We start from the raw sequence: 12,411 nt of genomic DNA on the forward strand, positions 1-12,411 counted from the left end.
ATCGCAAAGCTGACCAGTCCGTATACTCGCCTGTGTACCCCCTCCAAACACCGATGACACAGTTTAGTCCGGAGGTTGGAAATATTTCTCAGTCACAATCTCCACCACCTTGGGTTAAACCAGAGCTGGCGGGGCATGGTCAACCGACTGGGCCAGTTCGCGCAACTCCACACGAGATGGAGTAATGGAGGATTTGATACTGAGTGCAGAATGTTGGACATGGTATTCTTGCGATGTACTTCATAGTTCATCTTTGAATCGTAATATAATCTCACGAAGTCTCTTCTTCTCTTGTTCACCACCAAATATCATATCCACCGATTTCTCACACATACCCAGCATTTCCGCACGATCAACACCAAAGTGCTCCGCAGCAAGAAGATACTCGTTCGAGACAGGACTGCAAAAGAAGCCCACGTCATCCGTCTAGAATATCCCGAATAAGTCAGCATCAGACAGATAAAGCAACCTCGGAGAGGCAATCACTTACACATAACGCAATCGGACACTCCTGACCTCTCCACTCCCCAAAATGGTGGTCCAGAAAACCCCCTTCAATCAACTTTGCATGCACATTACAAGACATGCACAATTCCAAGCCAATCCTCCGCTTTGCAATCTCCCGCTTGACGTCCTCAGGAACATGGATGACATGACCCAACCGATCAGGTTGGAACGAAAGCAATGCCTCCAATTCCTTAACATCCCCGGACGCTGGGGACTCTGCAAAATGCAGCGTAATACCCAATCCATTCGCTTTGGCTCGTGCAAATGCATCGCGGTATATGGTAACATCTCCTTTCGTCGGGTTGCCGCATAGATCGACGCCGACGACGCCGCGCGCTTTATTGGCGATAGCGAGGTCGATGATTTCCATAGCTTCAGCGGGAGTCGTGTTACCGCGGTCCAGGGCTAGGATGAGGAATACGGACATTTTATCCTTGGAGTGAAACTGGGCAATCGTATCGAGGATGGTATTTAGATATCTTTCCCGGGTTATGTTGGATGCTGGCGATGCGCGGGGGATAGTGCGTAGCTCGAGGTATCGGACTCCATCGTTGAGGAAAGACTCGAGGACGGAGTTTGTCGCGTATCTGAGACTTTCCAAGTCGTCGCAAAGTTGGTAGATAAGCTTGGAAAAGACTTGGAAGAAGCTGGTGGTGCGGGGTTAGTTACTGGAGACTCGACGGTAGAGGGTGTTGAATTGAATGCTTTACGTTTGAAGAGTGTAGTCGACTTTGCCTGGGGGCATGAGGACCAGCGGATCCTCGATGGGGAAATTGGGGTCATTCTGCTTCTTGCGTTTCCAGATCTCGTGGAGACATTGGCGACTGATGCTGCCACTTAGATGGGCGTGTACCTGGGTGCGGGGTGATTAGCTTGAGGTTGCTTAGACGGAGATAGATAGTGTGATGGTAGATTCTACCTCGATCTTTGGCAGCGCCTTAGTAAAATCACTATCAACTGGCGCGGAGAGGTATATCATGGTTGATTTTGAGTGTCTACCAGTTTGGATTGGAATGCGGGGAGAGGATGTGGGATGATAGATAACGTGGAAGTTACTAACTACCCTTGCTGCATATAACTCTCCTACTCTACTCTCTTTTGCAGCATGAACCTGCTACATTCAACCATACAGCAACAACCCTATTTGAATCTATTTCCCTTCGAGTTTACTACGAATATCATATCGAGATCTGCTTATCTCCACATGCAACTCCCCCGCAACCGGTAATCAGCAACCATGGAACGACCTTCGTATGCCCGAGGCCGCCAAGCAGCCCTGAAAAGTTACTAGCCGAATTGTAACTCTTTGGCTATGCCGTGGTACCGAGATAGCACTCGATTCTGGTGAGAAACTTGCATGGAATGGGACAAAATATAGAATACAATGTCTTACCCATAAACCAATCCCTTATCGTACTCGAAAAACGTATCCTGCACCACTTCGACACTTGCCGAGTGTCCTAATGGAACAAATTGAATACTCTCCCCCTTTAGGGAAATGGCAATTCACTTTTTATTACCTAGACACTACCCTCACGCCTCAAAATTAATCATAGATAATACGACAGAGTGTATGTAATTACTTCCTCCATACCGACATACTAACCTCAAGAACGAATTGTCAATTGATTACCGGCGTGATCCGAGCCATCCAGCGAGATCCGCCCACCCCGCACTAATTCGTTGCCTGCGAGTGCGATGTGTGATTTGTGAATACGTGGGTTTCGCATAGATTGCACGGCGGGTTCTAAATCATGATAGGGGACTGGTAAGGTTGGAAACACGGGAAACGTGGAAATGGAAATTCTGGAAACACTACCGAGTACGGAGTATTAATAAACGAATAACAAGATGAAAAGTGGAGTTTGTACTCAACGGCAGGAGAGCCGCGGAGCGCGGAGATCTGGGAAGGGTCTTCTCTATTCTTTTTCTTTTTTAATTCTTACTTTTCTTTTTAGAGTATGGAGAACTGGAGTAGGTAACTATGCGTTGTTCATTGTGAGGCTTAGCCTTGGACTTGGACTTGTAAGATTGGGGGCTTATTGTAATTCCACCATTCATTTGCAATTGATCAGGCTTATTTATATTATTCACTTTTTATTAACGTGAGATTTAAAATTACGTATCAACATACACTAAGAATTGCGCCTCATCGACATAACGGGATAACTCTTAAATTATGACCTTGCTTAGTTCATGCCCACGGCCCAGTCAACCGGGTCTCCCGTTTGGAAAATGCCTGGTAGAAACAGGGGGGTAAATGCATGCCATAACAGTGTTAATGACAGGGGTTCCTTCATAATGAATATTCTCTGGGGGTGTAGACTAAGAATAGAGTCGCGATCGGGATACAATTGCCGTTGTAGTGGTGTCGATTCCCGTATACCGACAGCAGGGAATGGAAATAATTTCCCGGCCACTTACTGGAGGGGTTACTACGTTACTACAGTATCTCTTGGCATTTTTGCCTGAGAGTAGGGGACCCCATTAGGTTATTAGAGAAAACCTGTCTCAGAAACGGGGCCCACTGCTGTGTTGGCCCTCTAAGCTTGGGGCCACAACTCGTGTTTTTTCCTGTTTTGCCCTTTCCGCCGGGAGCAAGCGAGTGCCAAGACTGCGGTTGAGCAGTGGGAATATTAACGGCCATCGGGCATCCGCTCGACCCGTGCCGTGTGCGTACCGATTCAAAGCATACTCCGTAGCTGACGCCGGATAGAAAGTGTTCTGTCTTGACACACGAAAAAACCAGGATTGGGGCCAGCTGAAATGCAACACATGTACTAACTTGGTGGTGGGCGATGCATTCTGACGTCTTTATCAACGATGGTAGCCGTTCCTGCAAGTAAGATGGAGGCCGATTCTTCGATAGGCATTCTGGAAGCCACGTTGTCCACAGCGAGGTTCCCAGTGGATGTGGGCCAGCCTTAGAGGCGGCATCCACTCGGTTTTCAGCCCCAGATCCACGATGGGTCAGTCACAAACTGTTCTTCCGCGCTTGGCGGGCATCGAAACTAGCAAGTCAATATGGTCGCTGGCAAGTTACAGTACATGGTAATCCACGCAAGGGCTCATCAGTGCTAGTGAAATTGTAAGTAACTCGACAATTACTAGCAGATCGTGGATCGTGGTTCAGTGCGAGATTGTGCTTCAGATAGATCATGTTCTCGAACCTTTCGATGTGCCGTGCGCGGCATGGACTTGAAACGTCGCAAATCTCCCGTGATAACTTACATATATTAGACTGCCGACATCAAATTGGGAGATCTGCGCGCTCGGCTAGAACAGCCTGGTCGCAAGGCTTAATGAATTGAACTCGAGCTCCGCCTGGCTTGCGGGATGTATAGTATCCCAGTTCTTTAGACGTATCGCGCAGGCATACCCTGAGACCTGAGAAGGTCAAACGGCACACAACACGATGCCGGTCCCACATCAATTTACGAGGCTGAAAACCCGACTGAGCCGCTTCTTTACCTAAGGTGTGAGGTTGCTGGGTCCATAATTTTGGGTCTGTTAGAGAGATCCCCTGTCGCACCATGGGGTCCTCGAAGTTCAGCCCTGGCGCCTGCGCCACGGTGTTGGGGAGTTTCGGGTCTAGACAGTGGAATCATGCGACATTGCCTAGATGGGGTGCTCTTGGAAAACTGCTTGCTTCGTCTCACTGTATCTTCGAAATAAACGTAGTCGTACGGTGTAGGCTCGGTCGCCTTTCATGTTTCCACGCAGCCCCGCCTCGGTGGTTAAATCAGGCAACTAGATTCGGCGCTGCATCAGAATGCAGACGCAGGTCAGCGGTGAAGGGGACATGCCAAGGACCGCCGTCGAAACTGATAACATCGATGTCGAAACGGACGTCATATCAAACGCGACTGACAGACGTCACGAGAATCAAGGTGGTTGCACCATCGGCGCGAACTATTTACCTTCTTCCCCAATAATTGCCCGTGCAGTGTCGCACGAACAGGCCCTGGTAAAGGGGGCGTATAGTCCTTCGTGGACAAAAAATTCCCAGCGGAGTCACATGCCATGTTTTCATGATGAGGTTGAGCAATGCCCGCCGGAGATTGCAATTCAGCCTGCGGAGGGTCGTAGTCCAGCCACCACGCAATTAGATATCGAACTAAGACATCCTATTGATAAACGGGATGCTGCATAGTAGCCGGTCTGGAGGATGACCCTCTTGCATCTTGCATGAAAAGGCTGAGAGGTGGGGTCGTGGATACGCGGGAGTATATCAAGCATCGCATCGAAGACGCATCGAAGGACGCGAACCGAATACGGGGGCTGAGCCGGGGGCTGCAGAGTGAGACTGGAGAAGTGAATGAGATGATGCGTTGGATTGGCGTATCACATTGCAAACGACCTCCCTGTTGCAGTAGTTAGTTGTCCTCCGGGATATACATGTATCAGGCAGACACGGGTATCCAAGTCGCCGTCACGGGCGTAGTCACTGTAGTGTCGTAGTGAAAGTGGACTCGCCGAGCAACCGAGCATGCGAAACAGCGTTCGGTGGAAAATGAAATGTGTGCCGTCTATTCCGTGTCCAGAAGGAGAGTGTTGTTGGTGAGAATGCGCAGCACGCCGATTGGGTGGGCATCCAGGCGCTTGAATGAGAAGGAGCCCTTGAGCCAGTCGCTGTCCACAGAGGGATACTAGGCTGACGGGTAAAAGAGAGAGAATGACAGAGGATTCAATGGCACCGCCCCGCCGAACGAGGCGCAACGGTTCCATCCCGTTGGGTCTGATTTGGTTGGAAAAAGACATGGATGTAATGCGTGGTGCCTGTCAATTGTTCGTCGAAGGATTTAGCTCTGCATCTCTAGTTTTTCTGCGCCTGCGGAGGAGTATACTCTGCACATAACACACGGCACATAATATTACCACCTCATATTTTCGTCGTAGTAGGGTCAGAGATCAAAAAAGTGTATCAAATGTATCCTCACAACTCCAATCGCAAATCCCGAGATCCCCTTGACGATCCCTACGGAATACCAACAGCCACACCTTGTATAGTAGGGACCATGGCGCCGGGTCAAGAATTCTTCATCCAAGATTCCCAAACCAATCTGTCGCAAAGACTATCTCGGCAAAGGCAAGTCGGGAAATTTGCCCAGGAGGAGGCAAAAAAGCTCAGTGGAATGGAGATGACAACCCCCCTTCTCTCCTGAAGATCAGACCCATCAGGGGGAGGCGATTCGATGGAGATTATACTTTCCCTATGGAGGACTGTTTTTTGCCATCCCTCGGTCTGGAGAATGTGAGTCGTACCCCTGATTCTTGAGCGGTGAGTGGCCGTAACTTTCTGATTCCACCCCCCTGGCTTTCTCATTAGCTCAAGCTTTCAAACTGTCTGAGAGTTAAGGTTGGTGATATAATTGGACATGCCAGAACCTTCAACGGAGTACGGAATACGCAACGGTGTGACTGGTATGGTATTGTTTATCTTGGTATTGGTGTAATTAATCTGCCAACCTCTGGATGGTATCAATGGTAAGAATGGTACTGTATGACTGATACACCGGACCGTCATACCGCCGCATTGGAAGGGGCAGTTTATTGGGACTAGTCGAGCTCTCCGAGTCGCACGTCTTCATGATGTCATTCAATTCCACCGACGTCGTTCTTCGATACTGAGGCCATGGTGAGACTGGTGAACCCTCGATGAAAGACAATTATCTTCTGACAAGCCAAAATTTCGTCCCAGGAGAATATCGGATCGGTGTAATGTCGGTCGCTCCCGTTGGCTACTGTAACTAGCCTTTGGAGTTCAGGAGTAAAGTGCATCAGCTGAGCCCCCGCAGATTAGACAAAAAACAAAAGGGGATTCCAAGTGGAGAACGAGAGTTGTTGGAGAGAGTATCTAATTATTTTTTTTATTTCTTTAATTGATTAACCCCTATAATTCCCGTCCTTTTCTTTCTTCTTTCCCTAGTGTTCCGCAATTACAGGAAAAGGCCCGTCAATGGTTGCTCTGGAGAATTGAGGCAGTTAGAGAAAGCGGGGGTGGTTAGCTAGGGCTGCTGATCGTAGCAAGGAGCGGATGCGAGATTGAGTGACGAGGATTAGTTATTACTTACATGCGCATCAATTGGCAGGGCTGGGGGGGGGCCTCGTTCGTCTTTTGCCATTTCCGGCCTCGACCTAGGTTCGAGATGGTCACGCTTGTGATTGTAGATTAGGGAAGTCTGTTCATTCTTTTCTTTTCCCGTTGATCTGCTTTGTTTCGTGTATTTAACCCAGCCATCAGACTCAATATATCCCGGGTGGGATCTTATTGGATGACTGGGCACTTGCTCGTTGAGATCAGTTTTGAGGAGTGACGAAACTAAAAAAAGGTGTTACGTCTGCACGATGGCCTCACTAGCCGTGTTTGGGCATGGATACGTAGGCAATTCGGGGCAGTTGGAAGCCAAGTCTGACGGTGTATACAGATACCACAGTCTATGCATCACTACTGTCATTAATATGTATGCCGTACTATCGGGCCTCAAGCCACAGCAACGATGACTTCGTCAATGATTTTTTCTAGAGGGATTGCATATGCGACACTTTAAATACGTCAATACATATCTTACCGTCCTTACAATACCTCGAGAAACATTAAATACACACACTACTAGGAGAGAACGACCCTGTCAAGCAGTGGGCCTCCAGTTCAAGAAAAGCGCGACGTTAAGGAGCCCCACTCAAGCCAATGGAAGAACCCAAGAACCTTGGAAGGAAGCACGTCTCTAAGACATCGCTCGCCCCTTGTTCCTAGCTATCCCCAACTGGGCCATTTTGAGTCAACGGGGGGACCTCTTTGTCGCTGTCAACCACCCTCCAAGCCAACGAACTACAATGATTGGACTGACCCTGGGCGTCACCGCTAGTGATAGTGATTGGGGATGGTGATTGATGGTATTAATGGAAGAAACTTGGCCGAGGGGAGGTCACGGGAACCATGGCAAATCCCGGCATTAAGGGAACCTATGATGTTGCAAGCATGGGAGTATGCTTGATGGAGTATTCCGTATGGATAATATGGGACGTGAGACGGCGCGTACGGAATACAGAGTCATTAATATTGACTCGTGCAGTTATTGAAGAGCGTTTCGATCAAATAATCATTATTCCACCACCACAAATCAAGCCCCTCTCTCTTTTTCCCGCGATCAACAAGAGATTGTCGGCCGGGAGCCCGCCCTAATTGGGTTGGCATGCGCTCACTGGCTGCGTAACCCAACCTAGAGTCTGTTCAACGGATGATAGGGAAGCGGTCTGCAAATCAATCATTTGCTCTGACCCTCAAGGCCCACTACGCACACGAGATTATCATCCGTCAGCGAGCTGTCGCAACTCGCGACTCTTTCTTCCTCTCCTGTGGCGGTGGCCCTTGCTCTAGCCACGACTCCTCACTGGCCATGAGCCCTGCGATGCCTTCGAAGAGGAATCCGATGATGCTTCGCTGATAGCGTGGCGTCGCTGCATACTGCTGTTTCTCATGAAGATCAGGATCAGCTGTGACGATGTTGGTTATCTCTCTCATGCGGCGGACCAGCAGGTTGGGAACACCCGTTGCGCAACCATCCACGATTGGATGTACAGTTTATTGACCTACAATCTACTTATCATGAACCCCACGATACCGAGGTGCTCAGCAAAGACCGCCACAGCCGCTGTACACGATCGCGATAGCGCACGGATCGGTCGGAAACGGTCAGCATGGCTCGATGGCCGCATAGGCTGCCAGCCTGCCAGCCTGCCATGGATTTTCCCTCGTGGTGTGCAAGAATTATTAAGTGTAACGGCAGGGCCACCTATGATAGTGAGTCATCAATTAAGACCCCCCTCTGCACGTGCGCCCAGCCCTGGCGCGAGTCTTTCAATGCAGAAGAAAGCATGCTGCTTGATGTGAGACCTTACGGGTTTGGCTACGCGCAAGCCGCGACCGACTTGTTTAGGCAGTCGAGTTTCTTCCCTCTTGCCCGTGCTTGGATTCTTGGTGGATTCCTAGTCCTGACAAGCAGGAAGGGAATCAGTGCCAAGGAGAGGGGATTATCGTCCGGGATCCAAGCTCTCGAGTTGCGCGATACTCTTCAGGACATGAAAGAAGCATGATTGGATTAGGGTATGAGATCCCGTCGCGCAAAGCCCGCATAGCAGCACGATATACTACCGAGTCTGGTCACGCTCCTCGTTACCTGGTAGCTGGTCGCGCGCTAAGGTGCCTCACCTTGAAATCACTGGGCCTGCGGGTATCCTGCGAGGATCCGATGAGAGGGGGTCCGTCAGCTCTCAGCCCTCTATCTCTTTGGCGCTCCTCATACGACGGGCACCTTGCTCACCGGGGTGTCACGGATCGTGCAGAGGGGGCTCGGAAATCAAGGAAAAAGGGCTGAGCAGCATGGCATCGCCAACGCATCAGGTAACGCGGGGTTGACAGCGACCCCGCAGAGGCTAATCAACTATACGGAGTACGACGGCTCTCGAGGTGTCTAGTTTGGCATTGACTGCATTGCGGCTTGTCGCATTCTGTATCACGCGTTGAGGTCTGCCAATTCCAACTGTATTGTCTTATATCCAAGTATAGTCTAGTCGTGCTGCATGACCGCAGGTACGAGTCGGGCTGAAGGAAGCATGTGTCGGCGCTGGTTGTCTATTTTGATTCACGATTGTTCTATACCCCTCTCTTTTTCCAATTTAGTCTAGTATGAGAGGGAAAACAAGAACTTGAGAATATTAAAATTAAGAAAAAACAGGGTTGAACTCAGTAATACTAAGCCAGAAAGCCAAAAAAAAAAAAAAAAAACTAGTCGCGACTTGCAATTGTATAATCGATTATCTCGTCAAAGTATACTCCATCACGTTACCAGACCGCTCCTCAATGGTCTAACGTGGTGAACAAAGAGGAGTGAACAAAAGGATAGGCCCATCTTTCTTGTCCTCCACTCCAAAATACCGACTGGAGCATAACCAAGATTTTACTGGAGCCCTACTGGAGCACACCCCCTCCTCTCCTCCACTTGGAGGGTTCGTCAGAGAACGGGCTCTCAAACATCCGACGATCTTTCGCGGGCTCATTGCGGGGATCCACTGGCTCCATCTGCACCGCCCGAACGTTTCACTGCCACGGCCCCAGCCTCACAGTGCACAGGGATGTCAGGGATGGCAGGGATGTCGGAGGAGTCGTCTGTTGGGTGGTTTTGCTGCAGCCTTACCGGTTCCGGCCCCCAGGGAGAGCAAGGGCCAAGAATATGACGGCGTAACGCAGTACTGTATACAGTAGCTATTCTTATTCTACTCGTGTCTTATTATTACCAACAGACAAAAGAAACTATTCAATTATTGCGATGTACGGAGTACAGAGTAGAACGATACCCAATGCTGGCTATCGATAATCCCCCCCTTGGCCAATGCCAACCCCCTCCACAACCTAGTTACTTTTCCATAGGCTTGGCCGAATAGGAGGGAATGACGATGTGCATCGTGATCGACCATCTGTGGCACATACGGATTTCCTTCTGCTGTACACCCCGTTAGTCCACCACCAGTTGGGCAGAGACGTACATACGTGCCCGACCATTAACCCAACCGTCGTCATCATCATACCGCGCGGCGACCGTGGTAACTGACATGCATTCACGTAGATTATTACGATCTGACAGGGATGTCACTAAAGATTGGTCGAGGAATTGAGGGGGCAGATTATCTGTCACCGGTAGAGATCCAAACGCAGGAATCCGAGGGCTCCGCATATTCTTCCCCCGGGACCGGCGTGTCGGTGCTGGGAAACCCACTAAAGCCCACTATGAAAGGAACTAAATGAACTAATACATGGAAGACACCAACCGCCCTATGGGCATTGTACGGGAGGGTAAGAATGACGATGTGGACCAATTTGTATGGGCTAGGTATGCGACAATACCACGCGACACGAGTCCGTAACTGGAAGTTCATCCTATTTGAATATGGAGTAGATAGTTTCTACACTGTACTTGATACTGCTCCGCCGAGGACCACTTCTCTCCCCCACAGAATAATATGATAGCCCGCTTTTACTAGCAAGAATAGGAAAAGAAATGGAAGAATAGCTGGTGGACTCAATTTCATGGCTCATGTGGGGGAACTGGAGTCCGGCACACGATTGTTAGACTATGAAAGTCTGAATGAAATAGACTGCTCGAGTGTATCCACTTGACTGGAGAAATCCTCCGTTTACTGAGTGAATACAGCTTCATACCAGAGATGAAGGGCTCCTCCCTTGGTCGTTGCCGTTCTGAATATTATGAAGAAGTCAATCTTGTCAGTACTGTACCCCGGAGTAGTTACCTGCTCAACGTCCTCTCTGTCTCTCGCTCAGTCGTCATTGCGCTGGCCCCCTTCCACGGACCTGAAACACTGATCGGCCCCCTCCGTTTGGCCGATAACATTCCCCAGAAATTACCACAGGTAAAAGGATCGTCCAATGACACCCAGCAACGAGATCTGCCCGCCCCGTTGGCAGTCACAGGTCATTCCATATCGTCATCCCATATCCAACGGTATTCAAAAAAACTGCTGTTCCTGTATGCCGATTAGACGGCTATTGGCAAAGTGGCATCTCATACCTTCCTTCACCGTAGGAGATCGCTTCGTAAATTCTAATCTAGTCTGATATGCGTTGTTTCCACTCGTCGTCTTCCGCGTTGCTACTCTCTCTCTCTCTCCCTTTTTTTTTTCTATTGTAAGATTGAATATTTAATTGAGGGTCGGCCCTAGCCCTGGTCAATTTCTTCGCCCCATCTTATCCTCTTTTTTACCGTCCATCTGATGCACTCTAAGCCTCATCTGAGGGCTATCGATACTATAGATAGACACGGGTCCGCCTTCCTTCCTACTATATTGTTTTATTTATTCCCCTTGGGAAGTTTTAAGGGACAGCTACTTATGTTGTTTCTCAATTAGCGAAGGATACTTTATCCCCAACGCCTCAACCGCTCCGGTTTCCCGCTATCTATACTTCACGCATACCCCCATCCAGATCTTGAATTTCCTTTCCCTTGGGCTATAAGAACTCTGGGCTTTCAATTTATCACAATTCGATAAACGGCTGCATTCTCAATATCTTGCCACCGTTGTATGAGAAGAAACAAGAGTCGTACAAGACAAGAAAGCCAAGAGTCGAGTTCCCCGTACGGTATTACGTACGTCCCACGAATACTCGAAACCAATACCATACGATACCAGCGGTCAGTACGACGACTCATCAGGCTTGAGGTCTCTGGTAAGTACAGTATGCAATACCAGCGATACGTACCCACTGCAGCTTCAAGTCCAACCCGGCGGAATCGCTGGGAATTGATTCATTGATTAAATCATTTTTTTTATTTCCCCCCTTCCACTTCTCAACCCCTTCCAAAACCTCCTCTCCCAAATTTCCCTTCAACCTCATCCTGATCACAAACCTCGCCCTCGATAGGAGAACACTGGTTTTGTCCTCCTCCGTTGATCGTCACGATTTCCGCTGCAGGAGCAGTTCCCCCCAAACCCACCTCTCTCGCATACGGACTTTAGCGGCCACCACGTAACCGTGCAGCACCACTACCACCGACCACCCCCGATCAGCTCACGACTCCGCGACCAAACAGCACTAAAAAAAAGCGAGAGAAATCCAACATCAGCGAAGGCCCTTTTTTAAAAAAAAACTCGGCTCAGTCCCCGATTTTTGCTTCGTCTTTCCCCTTTGGACCGCCTGCATCCACTGCGTTGGCAGTGTCGCAATTCCCGATTTTCCTCGTTTCCTCCATATCGCATCGCCCGTTTCTCCGCCCTCCCGTTGCGCCGCAAAAAAAGTTCACTGCACCCTAGCACACGGGTACTCCCATCGCCCGCTGCATTTGCTAGTCTCTTGGAGCCAATCGAATACTGTGGAGCTGGCTTTGGACT

General features: G+C 49.5%; 1 protein-coding gene across 1 annotated transcript; it reads right to left on the reverse strand.

Moving 5' to 3' along the window:
- Nucleotides 1-240: 240 nt before the first annotated feature.
- Nucleotides 241-1,486, reverse strand: N7496_011999 (putative adenosine deaminase; the record flags this gene model as incomplete). The annotated part of the gene is made up of 4 exons (XM_056704912.1): nt 241-426; nt 491-1,154; nt 1,218-1,360; nt 1,427-1,486. 4 exons carry the CDS (start codon nt 1,484-1,486, stop codon nt 241-243), a joined length of 1,053 nt encoding a protein of 350 aa, XP_056550872.1.
- Nucleotides 1,487-12,411: the final 10,925 nt, after the last annotated feature.

Source organism: Penicillium cataractarum (genome assembly GCF_028827025.1).
Source record: "Penicillium cataractarum strain IBT 29864 chromosome Unknown utg000009l, whole genome shotgun sequence".
NCBI lineage: Eukaryota > Fungi > Ascomycota > Eurotiomycetes > Eurotiales > Aspergillaceae > Penicillium > Penicillium cataractarum.